This window comes from Dipodomys spectabilis, unplaced genomic scaffold (genome assembly GCF_019054845.1).
Source record: "Dipodomys spectabilis isolate Male_0828 unplaced genomic scaffold, ASM1905484v1 ptg000070l, whole genome shotgun sequence".
Taxonomy (NCBI): Eukaryota; Metazoa; Chordata; class Mammalia; order Rodentia; family Heteromyidae; genus Dipodomys; species Dipodomys spectabilis.
Genome location: NW_024870747.1, coordinates 5,311,058 through 5,337,745, shown reverse-complemented (window position 1 = coordinate 5,337,745; position 26,688 = coordinate 5,311,058). Strand labels below are relative to the sequence as shown.

Below are 26,688 nucleotides of genomic sequence, written 5' to 3'. Positions count from 1 at the left end.
ATACATATATGTGGTTCATCTCTTTTCTGTGTAGCAAATGGTACAAATGAAACTGTGCAATCACAACTCAAAGGCATGAATAAACAAAGAGAATGAGCATAGAACTCATATTTAAGAATCTATGGCTAGCCGATAACACTGACAATCTTTTACATCAGTTTGCATGTGTCACTTACTGCAGTACAGGGACAGTACGACAACAATGGGATACCAGGCAGAAGAAAGGAGAAATGAGAGATACAAATAGTACAATACTCTTTCTGATGGTGGGTAAATAGGATTTCCCCCCCCCTCTCTGTGTGTGTGTGTGTGTATGTATTACATTTTCTTGAATCATTTCTCTCTTGAGGGGTATCTGGGCTGATTCAGTAAGCATGGTTGTGCTGAAATATTTACAATATCCTGGTTTGTAATCTTTCAGGTAAATGCCTAGGAGTAGAGTTGCTGGATCATATGTAAGTGGATAGTCAAAACAGGGGTGAAGGGGGAAAAGGTACAAGAAAGACCAGGAGAAAATGGGGGAAGTGCACAGAGCAATCCAGTAAATATCCTACAAAATTAAGAAGAGTGAAGGAAGAGGTGCATAGAGGAAGGATGCGAATGTTGAAAGGTTTGGCATTGATTAAGGTATATTGTACGCAGAAACTGCTTTGTTTAATAACTCCTTTGCTACTTAAAATAGTAATTAAAAAATCATGTCCCTAAAATATTATGCAATTAGAGACCAACCATGAGAATCTGCTCAGATCACCTCTAGGGTCTATAAATCTGTTTTGGTTAGGATAATTTTTAGAACAACACTAATGATACATATCATCTGAAGAAAATTTAATGATTTCCAGCTATTTAAGATAACCATTTTTGGAGATATGGTTCAAGTGGCAGCTTGTTACCTAGTGAGCAATGCTTTCAGATATTGAATTCAATGTTGATCTTGAACAAAAGTTGTCCCTCCCCCACAGTATAACCCTTGCTTTCACTATATTTGATGTCAGTATAACTTGTGGAGGAGATGGGGAAAAACCAGTTGTTTAAGGATACAGGTGGACCTGTTGCAACAATGAGAAGTACAAGTTGTCATGTCCAAAACGAACTTTACAATGTTGGTGGGGGGGGGGGGCTGGGGGGAGGGAGGAAGGAGAAGGATTGGGATTAGGGGGGGAGGGGGGAGGCTGGGAAGGGATGTGAAGGATAAACAAAGGAGGAGGCTGCAATGCTTGGTAAGAAATGTACACATTATCCTGCCCATGTAACTGTAACTCCTCTGTACAGTATGTTCACAAATAAAATTAAATTAAATTAATAAAAAAAAAAAAAAAAAAAAAAAAAAGTAAAAACAATCAATAAAAGTCAGGCACTTTCCATGGCACTTGTAGCTCATGAGTTTAATCCTACCTTTAATCAGAAGGCAGAGATCTGGGGATCTCAGTTCAATGTCAGCTTGGATAGGAAAATCTGTGAGACTCTCATCTCCAATTCACTGCCAAAAAAAGCTGGAAGTGGAATCATGGCTCAAGTGGTAGAATGCTAGCCTACAGCATAATGCTCAGGGATAGAACCCAAGCCTTGAGTTCAAGCCTTAGAATAGTGCATATACATGCACAAAGGAAGTAAGTCACTCAAGTTCTCAACCTTCCATTTCCATAATCCTAACTCTAATCCTGGTCAGAACCCTGTGAGTAACCTTGATGATAATAGTAACCCAATCCTAAAATTAATGGAAAATATATCCTAACAGATACTCATGCACTTTGCGCCAAATCCTACAGATTCCCTTACTTGGATTCTGAAATCGTTCCCTATTATGAATAGTAACCTCAAATCTTCATATCATGAAAACTATCATAGTGTCCACTGATCTTAACTTTTACTGAACTCCTATATCTCCAAAAAGAAGTTGCAGGTTTACTTAAATTATACTCTAGTTCCTAACCCTAACTATATATCTAAACCTTACTAGAAACCTAACTCTAAATTTAACCCTATTGTACCCTGAATAGGAAAATTAGGAAAACTCTGTAGTTTTTGTTAAATTTCACACTTATTTTACTTGAAAATGTTAACAGAAAACTCAGTTTTACCTTAAAGCTTACCCTTCTCTAACCCTAAGTCTAACCTGAACTAGAACAGTAACCCTAACCATAGTACTAATAGCCTATGGATTTTAAAAGCCATACAAATACATTAGATTTATTCATCCTAACTTTGATTCAACTAATCTCTCTAAAAATAGTTTGTAGTTTTATTCATTATCTTGCCATTTTTGTAAACCTAACCTTAACTGGAATATTGAGGCTAACCCTCACACTAATCATATCCTAATCTTAATATAATTAGCAGTTTCATATTTCACATTCATCCTAATTCTAACATGACTTTTTATTCAAAGATAGTTTCAGTTTGACCCTAAACTTACCATTGCCCTAATGCTAACACTAACCACAGCTGCAACTGAAACCTAACTTTCACCCTAATGATAGTCCAATTGTAATGTTTATGAAAAATAGTCTAGTTTTAATCAGTTTGCACTCTGGAAATGAGTTTCAGATTGTCCTGATTCCCACAAATTTTCTGACTCTTCCTCTGAAGTTATCTTGTTCCCTAACATGAACCATTATAAAATAACTTGCCCTCAAATTCTCTTATCAGTAAAAATACTGTAGTGTCCATTGATCCTACCTTTTCCTGAACCCCTGTAGCCTAAAACATTTTCGGATTTACTTACCATCTAGTACATTACTTAACGCTCTTAACCTAAACTGGATGGAAAAGTCTTATTTAATCATTAAAAAATGATCACTAAGAAATAAAGATAATGAAAATACTTCAGTTGCATCTCAATCTACTTAAAATAGATTGGTTACTATTATCATCAAGGTTAATACAGTCTCAATTTGGTACCAAAATATTAGTGTTCATGAATATCACTCATTTTTAGAAAATGACTAGTCAAACAAAGTTTATACTATATTTGAAATTTAAAAAATGAAAAGGATACCCAGATTAATGACCTAACTCAGATATTCAGAGATTAGAAAAATGTAGAAATATCCTCATTTATGTAGGTCAAACATGGAAGAGAGGATATGGCAAGCCCAAAGCCACATACCAATGGCAGAGATATTTAACAAATCCCATGAAGTTGAAATCAGTCTTAAAAGGGAGATCTGGGCATAAAGGGAGTAGGGCAGAAGAATGGAGAGGGAATAGTGGACTAATACAGTCATATAATTCAATATATATAAGTGAGAATATAAGTAGGAAACTTGAAGGGATATGTGTGTTTGGGGTAAGGGAAGAAGGAAAAATGGAAAGTTTGACAATGATCCTCATGCATGTACATTGAAAAGCACATATACTCTATTCAACACTGACATGATGAAGCAAAACCCCTTTGGACAATTAGCTAAAAATTAATTTTTTTGAAATTTTAATGTTAATAGACCAGATGCATAAACCTTTAGAGATAAATAAGAGGATAGCATTGACATATTGTTGAGGTTTGTGCTCCTTTCAGTATACAAAAATTAGTGTGACAAGTCTGCTCTGAATGTAAATTGTGTTTTGCCAATTCTTCTTGCTAATTGCTTAAAATATAGAGAGCCAAATTCCAATATCCCTACACTTCCAATTTAAAAAATCTTATAGACCTTTGAGTTTTTGACTTGTTTCTAAATAACTTAATGTAATGTATTGGAACTAATTTCATTCCACATTTAAATTTAAATTTTAGATCACTAAATTCTTTTAAAATCCTCTCACTCCATCACAGGTATGGATAGATAACTGATGTGGGCAGAATCAGAACTATTCAGAAGTTTGTAAATGGATGCTTACCTAGTTTTCTCTCTTCTGGAGCACAGAATACAGATTGTCTTAACTGGAAAAAGTTTGCCTTCCCAGGTTTTCTGCATATGACCATTCCATCTACATTTTGTTATTAGAGGATTATTCAAGATTATCTATAAATTGATTGATAATGACTGAGCTTGACAGAAAGGTGAGGGAAAACAATCTACACTTCAATGAGGTTCTGACTTGTGTTTCACAAAGGGTTATGAAAGCTCTCCATTAGAAATATAGATGCTGCGCTTCTAAAAAGTCCTTGCGTGGTTAGACTTTCTGATAATGTCTCAATTCAAGTACTTCTCCTTGGAGTTCCATATTATTTAAGATACTGTATTAGATCCTTTTACATTTTGCAGACAGCTCTTGGTGATGAAATTTGAGCTTTTCAAAATTGCTCTCCCAATTCCATCCACAAAATGCAGACAAAAAGACAAAAAAAATTGAAAAAAATTGTATCTGTTGATAGTGCAAATACTTTTATTTTCCATTACAAACATAAAATGTAGTAAAATGTTTCATAGCAATTACACTGAATTAGGATGTGGACACATTCTAATGTAAATAATATACTGTGTTCAAGTAAAAAGTTTGAGGATCCAAAATTTTAATATACCTGTGGTCCTAAAACCAATACTTTACTGATATTGAGTGATAAATACAACTTCCCATAAGTACAGAAGTTTTCCTTGTATCTTTTTAATATATATTTTTATTGTAAAGCCACTGTACACAGGGGTTACAGTTACATAAGGAAGGTATTGAGTATATTTCTTATTGAGCATTGTTGCTCAATCCTTTGTTTTTCCCCTAACATCCCTTCCCTTAACATCACCCAAATCCTCCCTCCAACCCCCCTCTGATAGTATATACTCTGATAGGATATTTTCCTGCTACTTTGGTTGTTGGGAGTGTCTACAAGAGCAAGCATTCCATAGGGAGCAGGGAGACAACATATGACCTTTACTTACTGAGATTTCCGAATGACTTACTATCACTTGTACCGCATTTTGCAAGTCGAATCTCATGTCTTAAAACGTACCAGTTTTAAGAGATAAGAGGAGTGGTAAAAGAACTCTTAGAGACAAATACATCTTCAACATATTTGATTCTAAACATTCCGTCTAAGGCATATTCAACAACTAGTGAAACTTGTGTTGACTGTATCTATGTGTCTTTCTCCATCTGTACATGTATACATGGGTATATGTATGTGTGTATTTGTGAGTATAGTAACATACATGTGTACATATATAAGGGCACATACATATATGCATATATAAAAATGTAAATATATAAATATATTTGCATATATATATCAAGTATTCAGGGATTTAATCTATAGTTCCTAACACATTGTCATTCTCACAAAGTGTACATGATAAACTGCTCTGAGGATCTGTGCTCTATGATGGGTATCCTTTTTTTTTCATTTTATTTTATTTTATTTTTGTGAACATACTGTACAGAGGGGTTACAATTACATGGGCAGGATAATGCGTACATTTCTTATCAAGCATCGCAGGGTCCTCCTTTCTTTACCCTTCATGTCCCTTCCCAGCCTCCCCTCCACCCCCCCACCAAATCCTGCCCCCCTCCCCCCCTTCTCCCCCTCTCAAGCACCAACGATGTAAAGCTCGTATTCAACATGACAACTTGTACTTCTCATTGTTGCTACAGGTCCACCTGTATCTTTAAACGACTTGTTTTTCCCCATGTCCTCCACAAGTTATACTGACATCAAATATAGTGAAAGCAGGGGTTATATTGTGGGGGAGGGACATACAAAGCTACAAAGAAATAATCTTATAAATGCGTTAGAAACACATGCATGAAAGAAAAAAAACATTAAAATACATATCTAAGGGTTCATTTTCCTAACATCACATTATCTGACCTTATCCGCTTGACTCCTACATATACTAGATAGTGCAAATAAGGGAAATAATGGGACCTATGTTTCTTTGGGCCTGGCTTACTTCACTTAATATAATTTTTCCAAGTTTTTCCATTTCCTAACAAATGGGGCAATGTCATTCTTTCTGATGGAGGCATAGAATTCCATTGTGTACATATACACATTTTCTTGATCCATTCATCTACTGAGGGGCATCTGGGTTGGTTTCATATCTTAGCTATGGTAAATTATGCTGCAATAAACATAGTTGTGCTGGTAGCTTTAGTGAGGTCTTGTTTGTAAACATTTGGGTAAATGCCCAAAAGTGGGATTGCTGGGTCATAGGGGAGCTCTATGTGAAGTCTTTTGAAGAACCTCCACACTGCTTTCCAAAGTGGTTGAACAAGTTTACATTCCCACCAACAATTAAGTAAGGTTCCCTTCTGTCCTCATCCCCTCCAGCATCTATTGTTATTAGATTTCTTGATTTTTGCCATTCTAACTGGAGTGAGGTGGTATCTCAATGTTGTTTTGATTTGCATTTCTTTTTTTTTTTTTGGTCCGGTTGTGGGGCTGAACTCTGGGCCTGGGCGCTGTCCCTCAGCTCTTCAGCTCAAGGCTAGCGCTCTACCACTTGAGCCAAAGAGCCACTTCTGGCTTTTTTCTTTTTGCTTATGTGGTGCTGAGGAATCGAACCCAGGGCCTCAGGCATGCAAGGCAAGTGCTCTACCACTGAGCCAACTTCCCAGCCCCGATTTGCATTTCTTTTATGGATAGGGATGTTGAGCATTTCTTCATATGTCTATTGGCCATCCTTCTTTCTTCTTAAGAGAAGTTTCTCTTTAAGTCTTTAGCCCACTTATTTATTGGGCAGTTGTTTTTTTGAGGATTTGTGGTTGGGGGATTTAATTTTTTGAGTTCCAAATATATTTTAGATATCAGAGCCTTGTCTGTTGTATGGCTAGTGAAGATCTTCTCCCAATCCGTGAGCTTTCTATTGATCTTGCTAGCCATGTCCTTTGCCATGCAGAAGCTCTGCAACTTCATGCAATCCCATTTGTCCAACCTTTCTTTGATTTGTTGTGTTTCCGGGTCTATATTCAGAAAATTTCGGCTTGCGCCAAGGAGTCCTAGGATTTCTCCATTTCCATCCTGTAATGTTCTCAGAATGTCTGCTTTGTCTTCGAGGTCTTTGATCCATTTGGAGTTTATTCTGGTGCAGGGTGATATATAACGATCTAGCTTTAGTTTTCTATAAGTAGTTAACCAATTTTGCCACCACCATTTACTGAAAAGGCTGTCTTTCTTCCATTCTATTGTTTTAGCTCCATTATCGAAGATTAGATGGCTATAGGTATGTAGATTCATTTCTGGGTTTTCAATTCTATTCCATTGGTCCTGAAGTCTGTTCTTATGCCAGTATCAAGGTGTTTTGATTACTATGGCTTTATAGTCGAGTTTGAAATTTGGTATTGATATTCCTCCAGCAGTGTTCTTTCTGTTGAGGAGCGTTTTTATACTCGGGGTCTTTTATTATTCCATATGAATTTTTGGATTGCCTCTTCTATTTCCTTGAAGAATGAGGTTGGAATTTTGATAGGTATCGCGTTGAATTTGTAGATAGCATTGGGAAGTATTGCCATTTTCACGATGTTAATCTTTCAATCCAGGAGCATGAGAGGTTTTGCCATTTTCTAAGTTCTGTTTTGATTTCCTTGTTCAAGATTTTAAAGTTTTCATCATAGAGGTCCTTCACTTCTTTCGTTAAGTTAATTCCTAGGTATTTTATTTTTTGTGGGGCTATTACAAATGGAGTTGCTTTCCTAATTTCACCCACACTTTTCTCATTGTTGGCATATAGAAAGGTCATTGATTTTGGGGGGTTAATTTTATACCCTGCTACTTTGCCAATGTTTTGAATCAGCTTGAGTAATTTGGGAGTGGAATCTATGGGATTCTTTAAATACTAGATCTTGTCGTCTGCAAAGAGAGAGAGTTTTATTTCTTCTTTCCCTATTTGGATCCCCTTTATGTCTGCATCTTTTCTTATTGCTGTTGCTAGGCATTCTCATACGAGATTGAAGAGAAGTGGAGACAGTGGACATCCCCGTCTTGTTCCTGAGTTAAGAGGAAATGGCTTTAGTTTTTCACCATTGAGTATAATGCTGGCTGTAGGTTTGTCATATACAGCCTTTATTGTATTGAGGAATGTTCCATGGATTCCTAATTTTTCTAAAACCTTCATCATAAATGGGTGTTGGATCTTCTCGAATGCTTTTTCTGCATCTATTGAGATAACCATGTGGTTCTTATTCTTGCTTCTGTTGATGTGATGAATAATATTAATTGATTTGGGTATATTGAATCACCTTTGCATCCCAGAAATGAATCCTGTTTGATCATGGTGTATGATTTTTTGGATGAATTGTTGAAGTCGATTGGCCAAAATTTTGTTGAGAAGTTTTGCATCAATGCTCAACAAAGAAATGGGTCTATAGTTCTCTTTCTTTGTTGAGTACCTGCCTGGTTTTGGGATGAGGGTTATGATAGCTTCATAGAATGTGTTCGGTAGTGAACTTTCTCTTTCAATTTCATTGAAGAGTTGGAGGAGTATTGGTGTGAGCTCTGCTTTGAAAGCCTTGTAAAATTCCGCTGTAAAACCATCTGGTCCTGGACTTTTCTTAGCTGGTATGTCTCTTATTGCTCTTTCTATTTCAATGCTTGATATGGGCCTGCTAATCTGGTTTAATTCATCTTAGTTTAGTTTTGGCATGTCAATATTTGCTAGGAAAAGGCCCATTTTTGTCATGTTCTCAAACTTATTAACATAAAGTTTTGAGAAGTATTCGCTTATAATGTTTTGAATCTTGGTTGTTTCCATGGTGATGTTTCCATTCTCGTCTCTGAGTTTATTTATTTGGGTGTGTTCTCTTCTTTTTCTGATAAGATTTTCTAAGGGTCTGGAAATTTTGTTAATTTTTTCGAAGAACCAACTGTTTGTTTTGTTGATTCTTTCTATAGTTTTTTTTGGATTGTAATTCATTTAATTCTGATATAATTTAAATTATTTCTTTCTGTCTACTGGATTGGGGTTTATCTTGCTGGTCTTTTTCAAGGAGGTTTAGATGTGTCATTAAATTGTTAGTTTCAGATCTCTCCAATATGTTGATGTAGTTGCTCAGAGCTATAAACTTGCCTCTGAGTACTCCCTTTGCTGTATCCCAGAGAAGCTGGTAATTTGTGTGTTCATTTGTGTTGAATACCATGAACATTTGAATTTCCTTTCTAATCTCTTCCATGACCCACTCATGATTCAGCAGTGTGTTGTTCAGCCTCCATGTGATACCGGACTTTCTTTGGTGGCTTTTGATGTTGAGTTCTAATTTTATTCCCTTGTGGTCAGAGAGAATGCAAGGTATAATTTCAATGTTTCTGAATTTAGACAAGTTTGCTTTGTGGCCTAAAATGTGGTCTATTTTAGAAAATGTTCCATGTGCTGCTGAGAAAAACGTGTATTCTGATGCTGCTGGGTGAAATGTTCGGTAAATGTCTGTTAAATCCTGTTGATCTATGCAGCTGTTTGGATCTGCGGTTTCTCTGTTGAATTTTTGCGGAGCTGATCTATCTAGTGGGGAGAGTGGTGTGTTAAAATCCCCAACAATTAATGTCTTTGGATCTATATATGATTTGAGGGAAAGTAGTTTCTTGGATAAATTTGAGTGCTCCATTGTTTGGCGAATAGATATTTAGAATTGTAATATCCTCCTGAAGGAGAGATCCCTTAATTTGTATGTAGCGACCTTCTTTATCTGTTCTCACGAATTTTAATATGAAGTCTATTTTATATGATATTAGGATTGCAACTCCCGCCTGTTTATGGGGGCCGTTTGCTTGGTAGATTTTGTTACAGCCCTTAACATTGAAAATGTGTTTGTTTTTAAGGGCAAGATGTGTCTCCTGAAGGCAGCACATAGAAGGATCTTGTTTTTTAATCCAACAAGACAGTCTATGTCGCTTAATGGGAGAGTTCATTCCGTTAACGTTAAGAGATAAGACTGAGAGGTATTTGGGAGTTCCTGCCATGTTATTCACCTTCTTGGGGGCTGCGAAAGCTGGGCTCTTCCTATGGTTCTTCGATTTTAAGTTTGGGTGAAATTTCTTGGCCTTTATTGTGGTCTTGTTGATTTTCTATGTGTAGGACATCTTTAAGAATCTTTTGTAGGGCTGGTTTGGTGGAGATGTATTGTTTCAATTTTTCTTTGCCATGGAAGATTTTTATTTGGCCTTCAGTTATGAAGGAGAATTTAGCTGGTTGCAATATTCTTGGGTGATAGTTGTTTGTTTTTAGGTCATGGCATACATCATTCCAGGTTCTTCTTGCTTTGATTGTCTCTCTTGAGAAATCTGAGTTGATTCTAATTGGTTTCCCTTTATAGGTGATTAATCTTTTCTCCTTGACAGCTTTAAGGATCTTTTCCTTGGTCTGAGTTTATCCTACGTGGATTATAATGTGACTGTGGGAAGTCCTATTCTGGTCTGGTCTATTTGGGGTTCTAAAAGCTTCTTGTATCTAAGTAGGCCTATCTTTTTGCATGTTTGGGATGTTCTCTGCTAGGATCCTGTTAAACAAATTTCCTAGACCATTAACTTCTGTTTCTAGGTGCTCCTCTACACCCATTATCCTTAGATTAGGCCTTCTGATGGTGTCTTCCAAGTGTTGGATAGATCTATCATATTTCTTGGACTTGTCTTGGATGGTTGTATGTTCTTTATCTATAATATCTAGGCTGTCTTCAATCCGTGAGATTCGATCTTCTGCATGGTCTAACCTGCTGTCAAGACATTCTACTTGTTGTTTTTTTATTTCTTTTCCTTCTAATTGGTTGGCTTTGATGGCTTCAAATTCTTTGTTGAAGCTTTGTTTTAGATCTTGTATGAACTTCTTTACTTCCTTAATTTGGTGTTCAGTGTTTATTCTCAAATCACTTTGTTGATTGGTTATGGTTTCCTTGGACTCCCATTCCTTCTGTTGGCTTCTATTCATCATTCCCTTTGTGGTCTCCCTGACTTCCTTCAGCTCTTTGTTAATGGATTCCATGAATGCCTTTAGTGATCTTTGTGTATTCTCTTCCTGCTCTCTCAATTCCTGTATTACTCTTTGATTAGCTTCCTCCCATTCGTGGGATTCCTGTTGTTCTCTTTGAGTGTTCTCAGCCTGCTCACGCCATTCCTGCCTTTCTCTTTTTGTATTCTCAAGCTGCTGGTGCAAGTCCTGTATCAGTTATTGACTAGTTTCCTCATGCTTATGATATTCCTGTATAAACTTTTGGATTGCCTCCTCTCTCTCCCTATCACGCTCATACAGAGTCCTTTGTATGCTTTCAATCTTTTCATTTATCATGTTTGCCAGCAGTGTTTGTAGAGCTATTTGGGAACTCTCCTCTGGATTATTCATTATCTGTTCTGTGCCCTGATTATCAAGATACCCGGATTTGCCGTTTTTCTTGTGTTTTTCCTGCTTACTCTGCCCATTTGAGATGAAAATAGCATCAGTTTTGTGCTCGTACACTATCTTAAGGCAACCATCAATCAAAGTTTGCATTTGTATGGTCAATAGTCTACAGATACGATCTAATTCAACAGATACATCTATTCAACATCAAACAACTATATATTAATTGGCTTTGAACCGCAAACAAGACTTTGGAAAACCAGAAATTATTAGGGTTAGGGAGAGATGTGAGTAAAAAATAGGAATAGATTGGTGTGGGGAGGATCAGGGAGAGTTAATTAAGTCCTAATCTTAAAGCAGGAAATAGGTTGGGTAGTATGAAAGTAGAGAGAGAGGAAAAAAAGAAGAAAGGGAAAGGGAAAAGAAAAGAAGCCAGAAAAAATTGAAAAGTAAAAATTAACAATATTATGGAGATAAATACAATCTATTTGGAGAAGAACGTGAATATATTGACAGAAGGGGAGGGGTATAGAGGAGATGTGAAAAACTTAAGAATAAAAAAGCTTAAAATATTATATAGGTATAAAGAGATAGTACTGCTATTAAGGAATTTAAGTCTCAGAGGTTTTGAATTGAGCAATAAATTTGTGGATTAAGTGTGTACACAATGGGGGATAGGGTCTAATATTCAACTATGGGTTCATCTGAGGAGTGCAGGACAAGAGTTAAGTCACATAAAGAAGAACGAAAGAGAGGTAAAGGTGAAAAGGATAATAAAGGAGGAAAAAAAGATCAGAAGTTCAGTAGAGCTAAACAAAAAACAAAAAGATAATTTAAAAAGAAAAAAAGAGAAAGAAAACAAAAAAAGAAAGAAAAAGGCACACTCACGTATCCCTAAAATAAAAATTATAAGAGGGAAAAAAAAAGTTACTGGACAACAATTTTTTTTTCAAAAAAGTCAAAAATTAAAGATTAAATAATGTTTTAGAATAGAAAAAAATTTCTTTTTTATATAAGGTACCAGAAGAAGAAGGAGAAGAAGAAGAAGAAGAAGAAGAAGAAGAAGAAGAAGAAGAAGAAGAAGAAGAAGAAGAAGAAGAAGAAGAAGAAGAAGAAGAAGAAGAAGAAGAAGAAGAAGAAGAAGAAGAAGAAGAAGAAGAAGAAGAAGAAGAAGAAGAAGAAGAAGAAGAAGAAGAAGAAGAAGAAGAAGAAGAAGAAGAAGAAGAAGAAGAAGAAGAAGAAGAAGATGTTCTTTGAATTTTTGGGAGGGGTGGGAAAAATCCTGTATCTCCCTTATGTCCGTAACCAGCCTCTTGTTGGAGTCTCTGGTCTGATTGTGGTCCTGTGGCTTGGTTGGTTTCTTAAGTCAGTTTGTTTGAAAAGGCAGAAAAATGCTCTGCTCTACCCAGGATTCGGCGATCCTCCTCCCAGGCTAATTCAATGGGAGGCTGATCTGCTTTGAGAATCACAAAAGAGGGGCATGCAGTAATGAGGCTAGGTTCTGGAGATAGTTGAGGCCTTTCAACAAACAGTAGCTTTTCCCTGGGGCTAGTTTGTGAAAAACTCACAGAGCCCAGCCTGGAGCTATTCTCAGGGTTTCTGTTAATGAATTTCCATTGATTGTTGATGCTGCTAGAGGGAGGGGCAGCCTCTGGCTCTGATTACCCAGTGAAGAAACCCACTCCTAGGGCTGGTGCCGGAGCTGGGTGACTTTTCCCTGGGTGGAGCTGAGTCTGGCAGGTCACACCGCCATTAAGTTCTTGTGACCTGCTAAATGACTCGTTTTATTCCAAGGCTTGAGTTGGAGCTAGCAGCTCCTCCGAGCTTTGTCGGTATCCAAGATGGAGATCTCCGGTACTGGCGGGGGGAGGGGTGGCCTTCCCTCCTCTGCTCCCTGAGAAGGAGTGAGGATGTCAGGCTTCTACTCAAGCCGAGTCTTGGTTCCTGGGTCATCTCTGGTCTGCGAACTGCAGGATGAAGATGTCCTCTCCTTGTCGGTTCTTGCTGGTGTTGAGTAGAATCTGCTCCCCTACTGCGTCTGGCTTCTTCATCCCTGACTCTCTGTGGCTCAGGTATGGCTCCTGCGCTCTTCGCCACCGCCACAGCTGCCTGCGTGGTGGCTGCTGGCTAGAGCTCAGATCTGTCTCCTTGCCTGGATTTTCCCTCTCTGGCCTGACTCTCTGTCCTGTGATGGCACACTTGGTGTGGTTTTCTGGCTTAGGACTATTCACTGGATCTCTAAAACTGCTTTCTATGCGAAAGCTTGTTTAGATTCCAGCTTCTCCTCTGCTATCTTCCCGGAACTGATGGGTATCCTTTGTACTCACTTACCATTACCTTGTTTTTCATCCCTGTGAACAACTGCAGAGTACTTTCCATAGGATAGCTTTGTTTTCATTACATGTAGTTACTCACTGATAGTCAAAGAAAAAGGTTGTTTGCAACAGGTCCACCTGAATCCTTAAACGACTTGTTTGTCCCCATCTCCTCCACATGTTATACTGACATCAAATATAGTGAAAGCGGGGGTTACACTGTGGGGGACAATGAGAAGTACAAAATGTCATGTCAAAACCAGCTTTACAATGTCGGTGGGGGGGGGTATTATTGGGTGGGAGGGAGGGGGGAGGCTGGGAAGGGAGGTGAAGGGTAAACAAAGGAGGAGGCTGCAATGCTTGGTAAGAAATGTATGCATTATCCTGCCCATGTAATTGTAACCCCTCTGTACAGTATGTGCTCAAATAAAATAAAATAAAATTAAAAAAAAAAAAAAAAGAAAAAGGTTGTTTGTAAAAGGAAAAGTACTTTTAGGTCACAGGTTAAAAATATCTTATCCATCCCAATTATTCCTATGAGATAAAATTTATAATAGTAATAAAAGTGAAAAGGAATTCCTAGATCTGTTGTTTTACCATTTAGAATGGCAAATAATAATATCACATTACAGTTGTAACTCTTAAATAAGGCAAGGTAACTGCTTATCCCTCTCATGTTCCCACAAACCAGTGGATCCTGAATGATGATAGTAGACCACCAGAAATTCTAAGTAGCAGACATGAAGCATGAAAGAGAAAGTGAAGAAATGAGAGAGAGTATAAGAGAGAGAGAAATATCATAATACTGAAAGTGCATAACAGATAAATAAGAACTATATGAGAATATTAATACGGCTATCTTTAGACACTACATGTATATTTGAAGGTATTTGTTGTATAATAACCAATCAACATAAAATATAAAGATTTTCATGGATGTCGGAGGAAGATGTTAGAGGAGAACCTGGAGGCTAAACAAGTTCTCACATACAAAGCAGTTTTAGTGTTCCAGTGAACAGTACTAGACTAGATAATCACACCAAGTGTGCCATCACTGTACACAGAGTTTGACTAGAGAGGGAAGATCCAGGCAAGAAGACAGATCTGAGCACTTGCCAGGAGCCACGGTTGTGGCAGCATCTGTGGCACCCATAGCCACCATATCTACAACAGAGAGTCCAGGACAAAGTCGCCATATGCAGTGGGTGAGTGGATTCTACTCAACACCAACAAGAACTAAAAAGGAGCAGATAAATTCATCCTGCAGATCACAGAGCAGAGATACCCAGGAACAAAGACTCCTGCCTGAGTAGAATCCTGACATCCTCACTCCTTCTCATGGAGCAGAGGAGGGAAGGCTGCCCCTCCCCCGACCCCACCAGACATCATCTTTGATACTGAGAAAGGCCAGGCTGAGCAACTATCTCCAACTCAGGCCTTGGAAGAAAACAAAAGAGTCAGTTAGCAGGTCACAGGTATCTGACCTGACCTTCCAAGCTCAGACCCACCCAGGAGAAAGTCACCTAGCCCAAACAGAGAGATTTCTGCCCTCACAGAGGAGTGACCATCTTCACTGGGTTAACAGAACCAGAGGCTTCCCCTACCTACAGCAGCCTAGACAATCAATTGAAATTCAATAAACATAAACATTGAGAATGGCTCCAGGCTGGGGTCTGGGAGTCTCAGGAGCTAGACCCTCAGGGAAAAGCTACTGTTTGCTGAAAGGCCTCAACCCTATCCAGAACTTAGCCTCATCACAGCATCTCCAAACTAGAGGAAAGAGCCATCTTTCTCTTTCGTGATACTCAAAGTAGATCTCCCTCGCACTGAACTAGCCTGAAAGAAGATCACAAAATCCTGGATAAAGCGGAGAATTTTATTGACTGCTCAAACAAACTGATGTAAGAAATCAATCAGGCCACAGGAAAACCAAACACCACAAGCAGACCAGAGACTCCACGAAGAACTCTTGTTGGTACCATTTTTTAAAATTTTTAAATTGTTTTCTATTAATCGTTTTTTTTCTTCTTCTCCTAATTTTTATTTTAGGTGTGTGTGTGTGTGTGTGTGTGTGTGTGTGTGTGTGTGTGTGTGTGTGTGTGCATTTTTAAAAAAAATGACTATTGATCTTTTGGTCCTTTTTAACTTTTTTTTTATTTTTTTGATTCTTTTCATTTTTTTGTCTTTCTTTTTTTGTGTGTGACTTAATTGCTCTTTTGACGCATGAGAAAAATGGCAAGTCTGGATATCTCAATTCTCATTCATGATAATCCAGTGACAGAACAGTTAATGAATAATCCAGAAGAGAGTTCCTGCAAAGCACTACAAACACTACTGGTAAACGTGGTGAATGAAAAGAATGAAAGCTTGCAAAGGACTCAGTTTGAACCTGATAGGGAGAGAGAGAGGAGGCAAACCAAACATTAATACAGGAATCTCGTGACTGTGAGGAAATGACTCAAAGACTGATACAGTAGTTGCGTGAACAGGTTGAGAACAGTCAAAGAGAAATAAAGGAATTGTGAGAGCAGGCTGAGAACAGTCAAAGGGAAAGAAAGGAATTGCCTGAGCAGGCAGAGAACAGATGAAGAGAGACAGGAATTGCGTGAGCAGGCTGAGAAAAGTCAAAGAGAACTACAGGAATTGCATGAACGTGAGGAAGCTAATCAAAGCATAAGACAGGAATTGTGACATCGGTATGAGAATAGACAAAGATCAATAAAGGCATTCATGGTATCCATAAACAGACAGCTGAAAGAATTCAAGGAGACCACACAGGGAATGCTGAATGGAGCCCAACAGCAGGAATGAGAGTCCAAGTAAACCATAACCAATCAACTAAGTGATTTGAGAACACCAAATTAAGGAAGTAAAGAAGTTCATACAAGATCTAAAGCAAAACTCCAACAAAGAATTTGAAGCCATCAAAGCCGACCAATTAGAAGGAAAAGAAATAAAAAAACCAAGTAGAAAGACAACAGTAGGTTACAGCATGCAGAAGATCGAATCTCAGGGATTGAAGACAGCCTAGGTATTATAGAGAAAGAACATACAACTATCCAAGACAAATCCAAGAAATATGATAGATCTATTCAACATTTGGAATACATGATCAGAAGGCCTACTCTGAGGACAAATGGTGTAGAGGAGCACGTAGAGACAGAAGTTAATTGTCTAGGAAATTTGTTTAACAGGATCCTAGCAGAGAACTTTCCAAACAAACAAAAGGATAGGCCTATTCAGATACAAGATGCTTGTAGAACCCCAAATAGACCAGACCAGAACAGCACTTCCCATTGTCACATTATAATCCACACAGGACCAATTCAGACCAAGAATAAGTTCCTAAAAATGTCAAGGAGAAAAGATCAATCATCTATAAAGGAAAACCAATAAGAATCACCTCATATTTTTCAGCATAGATAATTAAAGCAAGAAGAGCCAGAAAGGCTGTATACCATGCCCTAAAGACAAACAATTTTCAACCAAGAATACTGTACCCAGCTAAACTCTCCTTCATAACCGAAGGTCAAATAAAAACTTTCCATAGCAAAGAAAAACTGAAAAATATATCTCCACCAAACCAGCCCTATAAAAAATACTTAAAGATGGCCTACACACAGAAAACCAACAAGACCACAATAATGGCTAAGAAACCACACCCAAACTGAGAATCCAAGAACCATAGGAAGAACCATGTTTCCACAGCCCCCAAGGAGGTGGATAGCATGGCAGGAGCTACCAAACACCTCACAGTCCTACCTCTCACATTAACGGACTTAAAGCTCCAATTTAGCGAAATAGACTGTCTAGTTGTATTAAAAAGCAAGATAATTCTATCTCCTGCCTTCAGGAGGCACACTTTACCTATAAAACAAACACGTTTTTATAATGAAAGGCTGGAATGAAATCTACCAAGCAAACGGCTGCAATAAACAGGAAGGAGTTGCTATAATAATATCAGATAAAATATGCTTCAAATTCAAATTAGTGAAAAGAGATAAAGAAGGTCGCTACATACGACTTAAGGGTTCTCTACTTCAGGAGGATATTACAATTCTAAATATGGAATCAGCAAACAATGGAGCACCAAAATTTATCCAAGAGACACTATTTTCCCTCAGATCTCACATAGATCCAAAGACATTAATTGTTGAGGATTTTAACACACCACTATCCTCAGTATATAGATCAAATCAGCAAAAAAATCAACAGAGAAACCGCAGATTTATACAACTGCATAGAGCAAATAGATTTAACAGACATCTACTGAATATTTCATCCAGTAGCATGAGAATACACGATTTACTCTGCAGTACATGGAACATTTTCCAAAGAGATCACATTTTAGGTCACAAAGCAAACTTGTCCAAATTCAGAAACACTGAAGTTACACCTTGCATTCTTTCAGACAACAAGGGAATAAAATTAGAACTCAACACCAAAAGACACCAAAAAAGTCTTGTAACACATGGAGGCTGAACGACACACTGTTGAATAACCAGGGGGTCACGGAAGAGATTAGAAAGGAAATTCAAATGTCCATGATATTCAACAAAAACGAACACACAAATTACCAGTTCCCAGTTCCTCTGGGACACTGCAAAGGCAGTAATCACAGGCAAGTTTATAGCTCTGAGTTCCTACACCAACAAATTAGAGAGATCTGAATCCAAGCACTTAATGAGACATCTGAACCACCTTGACAAAGATCAGCAAGATAAACCCCAATTCAATAGATGGAAAGAAATAATTAACATTAAATCAGAGTTAAACGAATTAGAATAAAAAAAAAAAAAACAGAATCAACAAAACAAAAAGTTGGTTCTTTGAAAAAATTGACAAACCCTTAGCAAATTTTATCAGAAAAAGAAGGAACACACCCAAGTAAATAAACTCAGATGTGATAATGGAAATATCACCACAGAAACAACCAAGATTCTGAACATTATAAGGGAATATTTTCAAACCTTTATGCTAATAAGTTTGAAAACTTGGCAGAAATGGACCCATTGCTAGCAATTATCAACATGCAAATACTAAACCAAGATGAGTTAAAGCATCTTAAGGGGCCCATATCAAGCGTTGAAATAAACACACCAATAAGAGACCACCCATCTAAAAAAATCCCAAGAACTGATGGATTTACAGCAGAATTGTACAAGACCTTCAAAACAGTTCACACCAATACTGCTCCAACTCTTCAATGAAATTGAAAGAGAAAGTTCACTACCGAACTCATGCTATGAAGCCATCATAACCTTCATCCCAAAACCAGGCAGGGAATAATCAAAGAAAGAGAACTATAGACCCATTTCTTTGATGAACATTGATGCAAAGCTTTTCAACAAAATCTTGGCCAATCGAATTCAACAATTACTCCAAAATATCATATACCGCTATCATACAGGATTCATTTCTGGGATGCAAACCTGGTTCAATATACACAAATCAATTAATATAATTTATCACATCAACAAGAGCAAGGATTAAAATCACATGGTTATCTCAACAGATGCAGAAAAAACATTGGACCAGATCCAACACCCCTTTATGATGAAGGTTCTGGAAAAATTAGGATCCATGGAACATTCCTCAATACAATAAAAGCTGCATATGGAAAACCTACAGCCAGCATTATATAATTAATAGTGAAATACTAAAGCCATTTCCTCTTAACTCAGGAATGAGACAAGGATGTCCACTCTTTCAACTTCTCTTCAATTTAGTATTAGAATGCCTAGCTACAGAAATAAGACAATATTCCATAAAAGGGATCCAAATAGAGAAAGAAGAAGTAAAATTCTCCCTCTTTGCAAATGACATGATCTTGTACTTAAAGAATCCCACGGACTCCACTCAAGCTGATTCAAAACTTTGGCAAAATAGCAGGGTATAAAATTAACCCCCAAAATTAATGGCTTTTCTGTATGCCAACAATGAGAAAAGCGTGGCTCAAATCAAGAAAGCTTTTCCATTTGTAATAGCCCCACAAAAATAAAATACCTAGGAATTAACTTAACCAAAGCAGTGAAAGACTTCTATGATGAAAACTTTAAAAATCTGAAAAAGGAAATCTAAACAGAACTTATAAATTGGCAAAACCTCCCATGCTCCTCGATAGGAAGGATAAACATTGTGAAAATGGCAATATTTCCCAAGGCTATCTACAAGTTCAATGCCATACTTATCAATATTCCAAACGCATTCCTCAAGGAAATAGAAGAGGCATTCCAAAAATTCATATGGAAAAACAAAAGACCCCCAATTGCAAAAAGCGATACTTAACAGAAAGAACAGTGTTGGAGGAATATCAATACCAAACTTCAAACTCTACTACAAAGCCATATAAATTAAAACTGTTTTGTACTGGTACAAGAACAATGGAACAATAGAATAGAATTAAAAACCCAGAAATTAACCTACAGACCCATAATCATCTAATATTCAATAAAGGATCTAAAAAGATAAAATCAAAGAAAGACAGACTGCTCAGTAAATGGTACTGGCAAAATTGGTTAATCACTTGTAGAAAATTAAGGCTAGATCCTTATATATCACCCTATTCCAGAATCAACTCCAAATGGATCAAAGACCTCAGAGTCAAAGCAGACATTCTGAAAACATTACATGATGGAATAGGAGAAACCCTAGGTCTCTTTGACAAAGGCTGAAATTTTCTAAAAAGAAACCCAGAAGCACAACGAAGGAAAGAAAGGTTGGACAAATGGGATTGCATGCAATTGCAGAGCTTCTGCATGGCAAAGGACATAGCTAGCAGGATCAATAGAAAGCCCACGGAATCTGAGATGATCTTCACTAGCCATACAACCGACAAGGGTTTCATATCTAAAATAGACCTGGAAAACAAAAAATTAAATCCTCCAACAACAAATACTCAACGAAAATACTGTCCAATAATTAAGTGGGCTAAAGACATAAAGAGAAACTTCTCTGAAGAGGAAAGGAGGGTGACCAATAAACACATACTCAACCTCCCTAGCCATAAAAGAAATGCAAATCAATCAACATTGAGATATCACCTCAAGTAAGTTAGAATGGCTATAATCAAGAACTCTAAAACCAACAGATGCTGGAGGGGATGTGGACAAAAGGGAACCTTAATGCATGTTTAGTGTGTGTGTAATCTTGTTCAACCACTTTGGAATGTAGTATGGAGATTCCTCCAAAGACTCCACATAGAGCTTCCCTATGACCCAGCAATCCCACTTTTGGGCATTTACCCAAATGATCACAAACAAGACCATACTAAAACTACCAGCACAAATATATTTATTGCAGCATTACCATAGCTAAGATATGGAACCAACCCAGATGCCCCTCAGTAGATGAATGGATGAAGAAAATGTTGTATATATACACAATGGAATTCTATATCTCTATCTGAAAGAATGATATTGCCCCAGGAAATGGAAACTTGGAAAAATTATATTAAGTGAAGAAAGCCAGGTCCAAAGAATCATAGGTCCCATGGTTTCACTTATTAGCAATTGCTAGTGTATGTCTGAGACACGCAGAAATTGTTAGATAAGTTGATGTTAGGTGAAATGAACCGCAAGATAAGAATTCAAATTTATTTTTATTTCCTGTAATTATTTCTAACATATTTATAAGATGATTTCTTTGTTACTTTGTATGTCCCTCCCGCATGGTATAACCCCTGTTTTCACTGTATTTGATGTTGGTATAATTTGTGGAGGGGAAGGGAAAAACATTTTTAAATAGGGATACAGGTGGACCCATTGCAACAATGGGATATACAAACCATTATGTTGAAAAAACGAATTTTACAACTTTGGGTGGGGGGAAGTGGGATGGGGAAACGGGATGTAAGGGGGGTGAGATTGGAAGGGATGGTAAGGGGAAACAAAGGAGTATGCAACAATGCTTGATAAGAAATGTACTCATTACCTTGCCCATGTAATTGTAACCCCTCTGACTGGTATTTTCACACTTAATAAAAAAAAACAGGATAAACCATAAAATATAAAGTGATTTTGATAAAAAAAATAAAAAATTATTCAGAATAAATTATCAATAAAAAAACAATCTTTACAGAAGCAAACTCTCAGAGATATTACATGACTTTGTAAAGGATAAAGTGGCTGAATTTAATATAAGTTTAGAAGTATGACCATTCAAAAACATAAAAAGATATTCTTTATTTCATTATATAACCCAAAGCAGAAAGTAAATGTTGTTTAGATGATTTTTTAAAACACAGTCTTTCAGGTGCTGGGAGGGTGGTTCAGTGTAGAGTGCTTGCCTTGCATGCATGAGGTCCTGGGTTTGATTCCTCAGCACCACATAAGCAGAAAAAGATGGAAGAGTTGCTGTGACTCAAGTAGTAGCACTAGCCTTGAGCTGAGGAGCTGAAAGACAGCACCCAGGACCCAGAGTTCAAGCCCCACAACCAACAAAAACAAAACAAAACAAAACACAATCTCTCACTTTTGTGTGCTCAACGTTGTAACACTAGTGCTTCAGTCTAGGGCTAAGATTTTAGGTGTGGACATTTATCAACACTCCTGATTCAGATTCTAATTGATAAAATGTTTAATCAATGTTTTGTTTTTACTAATTTTGCTTTTTGTAAATTCACATTTACCTATAAAAAACAGAGTCTCCATCCCAATAACATTCTCAAAGTACTTCCTAATGTTGACTTACAAAAAGTTGTATTATATTACAACAAGGAAAACAATGCTACAAATAAGGAAAACCAATACATAAATATTAATGATTAATAAAATAAAAAAACAAGAACTGAAAATGTGGAAAAGGCATAAAGGAAAGACAAAGTAATAAAATATAAACTGTGTCATACATTTAAGAAGCAGTAAATATACTTGGTATAACTTGGAGAATTTGAATAAAATTGGCTGAGGTTCATTTAAAAAAAAAAAACAAACAAACAAAACAATTACCACTGTTTCCAATATTTGAAATGTACTACATATTCTATTTATTATTTTCTCATATTGCTGTACATTTAAAACTGCCTAAGTCTATGATGTTAAACCAGAATTTTATAGGCTATCAATAGCCTTTAAAGTTACTCACTAAGATTATTATTTATGGTTCATCTCATCATTTGTATATGGCTTATACCATGATTTGTTCCTCGCTAACATATAAAGTAAGGAAGCCCTTAAATTTTAACAGAAACTGTGAAGGTAATGTCTTAAATCTTCACTCTGCTTCTTTACACAAACACTTTGCAACTTCTCATTAGTACAGTTTCTATAAACTCTGAAATGTACATACTTAGTAGTGTATGACTGCTACCATGAATCTTATATGCTTTGTGGAAAAGTTTTACAACCTGCTAAATAGTCTAAATTTTGGCATATATGAGCAAATTCCCAAAATTAAACATATTAAAAACATTAAAACTTTAAACAAACCTTAACACTTTCTATAGTGTTCATTATCACAGGTTCCTTGTACAGAATAATTGAATTCCTCCTCCAACACATGCGTTGAACAACAAATGTCTGGAATTATTTTGTTTTTGACATGTCAATCTTGACTTTATTCTTAAATGTGTTATTATGTAAAAAATACATGGTTCTAAAATTTCACCACAATTCTTTTGAATTTAATTTTTGTGGAATTGTCTACTTTAAGAAAATCAATTACACTTTATATATAAAAAATATTCTGTGCTCAATTCAGTAGTACATACACTAACATTGGAACAATAAAGAGAACAATAGCCCCTGACTGAGGATGACACGCAGGTTCGTGAAGCATTCCCGATTTTTAAAAGAACAGATGCTGGATAGGCTTTGGACAGAAGGGAATCTTAATGCATTTTTGTTGGGAGTTTAAACTTGTTCGAAGACTTTGGAAAGTAGTATGGAGGTTCTTCAAAAAACTACATAGAGTGCCTCTAAGACCCAGCAATCCCATTTTGGGCATTCATCCAAATGATCACAAACAAGGCCATACTAAAACTACCAGCAAAACTATGTTCATTGCAGCATTATTTACCATAGATAAGATACATAACCAAACCCGATGCCCCACAGTAAATGAATGGATCAAGAAAGTGTATGTATTTGTGTGTGTGTGTGTGTGTGTGTGTGTGTGTGTGTGTGTGTGTGTGTGTGTGTGTACTGCAATTCTATGCCTCCATCAGAAAGAATGGCATCACCCAGTTTGCTAGGAAATGGAAAGACTTGGCAAAAATTATATTAAGTTAATTAAGCCAGGCCCAAAGAAGTGAAGTAAGCCAGGCCCAAAAAGAAACATATATCCCATGGTTTCCTTATTTGCAATAACTACTATGTGTCTGAGACAAGCAGAAAACATCATATAACTTGATGTTAGGCAACATGAACCCCAAGGTAAGGATTCAAATGGTTTTTCTTTCTTGTGATTGTTTCTAACATATTTATAAGATGATTTCTTTGTTGCTTTGTATGTTTTTCCTGCAAGCTAAAGCCCCTGTTTTCAATGTATTTGATGTTGGTATAATTTGTGGAGGGGAAGAGAAACACAAATTGTTTAAATAGGGATGCAGGTGGACTCATTAAAATGAGATGAACAAGTCGTTATGTCAAAAAATGATTTTGGCCGGGGGGTGGAGGGATGTAGATGGTGAGGGGGCTGGGGTGGGGGAGGTTTGGTGGGGGTGGGGAGTGGGAGATGGGCAGGGATCGGAAGGGGAAAGAAAGGAGAAGGCAACAATGCTTGATAAAAAATGGAATTCTATGCTTCCATCAGAAAGAATGACATTGTCCCATTTGTTAGGAAATGGAAAGACTTGGAAAAAATTATATTAAGTGAAGTAAGCCAGGCCCAAAGACACATAAGTCCCATGGTTTCCCTTATTTGCAATAACTAGTATATGTCTGAGTCAAGCAGGAAAGGTCAGATAAGTTAATGTTAGGGGAATGAACCCCAAGACAAGTATTCAAATGTATTTTGTTTTTTTTTTCTTTCAGGCAATTTTTCTCTAACATATTTATAAGACGATTTCTATGTTGCTTTTTATGTCCCTCCCACAAGGTATAACCCATGCTTTCACTGCATTTGATGTTGGTATAATTTGTGAAGGGGAAGGAAAAAAAAAACAATTCGTTTAACCAGGGATACAGGTGGACCCATTGCAACAATGAGATGTACAAGTTCTTATGTCAAAAAATGAACTTTACAACTTTGGGGGGAGGAGGACCGGGTGGGGGAAGTGGGGGCGTATGGGAAGGGGTGGGAAGGGGAAGCAAAGAGGAGGCAACAATGCTTGATAAGAAATATACTCGTTAGGGCGCCGAGCTTGATTCACCTTCACCCCTGCGGCGCGTCCGCCGAGCCTCAGGCGAATCCCGGCGAGCAGTAAACCATGAACGGGAGAGTGGATTATTTGGTCACGGAGGAAGAAATCAGTCTTACTAGAGGACCCTTAGGGCTGGGCTTCAACATCGTCGGTGGGACAGATCAGCAGTATGTCTCCAATGACAGTGGCATCTACGTCAGCCGAATCAAAGAGAATGGGGCTGCAGCCCAGGATGGGCGGCTCCAGGAGGGTGATAAGATCCTCTCGGTAAATGGCCAAGACCTAAAGAACCTACTGCACCAGGATGCTGTGGACCTCTTTCGTAATGCAGGCTATGCTGTGTCCCTGAGAGTACAGCACCGGTTACAGGTGCAGAATGGACCTATAGGACATCGAGGTGAAGGGGAGCCAAATAGTATTCCTGTAGCTGTGATGCTGTTGCCAGTGTTTGCTCTCACTATGGTAGCAGCCTGGGCCTTCATGAAATACCGACAACAGCTTTGAAAGACTTGCTTCCTGCCAGTGCTCCCAGTGAACTTATGCTTCTCTTACCCTCCTTCCCTGCTGTTCTTCCATATCTTTCCCCCTTCTCTGCATAACCAACACATTATTGAAAGTGACTTGATTCCTACCTAGAACCTTGCTGTTCAAATCTCCAAATGTTTATATTCTGATGGGAGAGTAAAGATATTCTTTGAAGGAAAGCTGAACATAAGCTAAGACTTGTTTAGAACAAATGAGGAATTACATATTTTAATAGGACTGCCAATAAAAATTCAGCTACTATCCAAAGTGGGAACGATCCCGTCTTCCTGCCACCATGGATTACACAGTTGTTCTTAACTGGCATAGAAGGCCAGATTATTACATGAGAGGAAGAGGATTTTTTACTTAATGATCTTCCTTGGGAAGTGTTTGTGGCCTTTATTAATACTTTCTAACTACGTTCTTGAGTGCCTATATTGGACACAGGAGAATAAGAAGAGCTTTTTACTTTTTAAAAAAGCAAATGACAAGGTATACATACACACATTTGTATGTGACAGTATAATATTGATGCCTTATGGAGAATTAAAGAGGTGAGGAAACTGCTTTGGTTTCTGATCTAAGAGGTGATCCTAACTGAAGAACTTTTAAAGATCTGTTTTGTAGAGCATACATAGTGGGGATGAGGGAGCTTTTAAGAGGGTGCTCAAGAGTCAGAAAGGTAATTAGCAGAACATTTTTTTCATAATACCTATGATGATATTGAGGTAAATTATAAAATAGCTCTGTTCAATTTGATTATTCAAAAAACTTTGAGCTATTCAGATAAATTTTGTCAAGCTCTGTGCTACCTGATGGCTTTTGTGCTGCCTCATTGTGACAGGATACCCTAGTGCTGAGATGGCTATGGCCAGGGCTGAAGTAATGGGGCCAAACCAAACCAGCAGACAACAAAAGAAAAGACTGAGCCTCAGGTGGCATCTGAATCCCTGTAGGCTTCTGACCATTCTCTGATTTCGAGCAGGATAGAGAAGAAATCAGCTCTGCTTCTCAGTTAAGCTGAAAAGGCCTGGATTACTATTTTTTCAAAGGCTCTAAATACTAGTTATGGTTTTTATTACTTAGTGAATAAACTTGTTTTTCTCAGAGGAAGGAAGGAAATGAGTTTTGTTTTAGGGAAGGGGGATTTGTTGGGTGTTTTCTGGGGAAGTCTGGGAAGGAGAATGCATGTGAATGGACTTTAGGAGATCCAGGGATGCTGGTGAGGTAGGAACCATCCTGTTCTTGTACTTAAGTTGGTTTTGAAGCACTGAGGATAGTTGAACCAAGACTAATTTTCTGGGTTTAAGAAAATCCTTTTTATCCTCAAAATAACTTGGCCAGATTGTAT

General features: G+C 37.4%; 1 protein-coding gene and 1 non-coding gene across 2 annotated transcripts; both read left to right on the top strand.

The window, feature by feature from the left end:
* Positions 1-23,196: 23,196 nt before the first annotated feature.
* LOC122109906 lies at positions 23,197-23,298 on the top strand. Its single transcript, XR_006147774.1, has one exon. It is a non-coding gene; the product is annotated as a U6 spliceosomal RNA (small nuclear RNA).
* A 1,505-nt stretch (positions 23,299-24,803) lies between these two features.
* LOC122109884 (synaptojanin-2-binding protein) lies at positions 24,804-26,441 on the top strand. Its single transcript, XM_042682385.1, has one exon. It carries the CDS (start codon positions 24,879-24,881, stop codon positions 25,314-25,316), a length of 438 nt encoding a protein of 145 aa, XP_042538319.1. The 5' UTR covers positions 24,804-24,878; the 3' UTR covers positions 25,317-26,441.
* The last annotated feature ends 247 nt before the right edge of the window (positions 26,442-26,688 follow it).

Excerpts from the sequence above, each read along its gene's own strand:
- LOC122109884 (XM_042682385.1), top strand. The coding sequence starts at position 24,879 with ATGAACGGGAGAGTGGATTATTTGGTCACGGAGGAAGAAATCAGTCTT.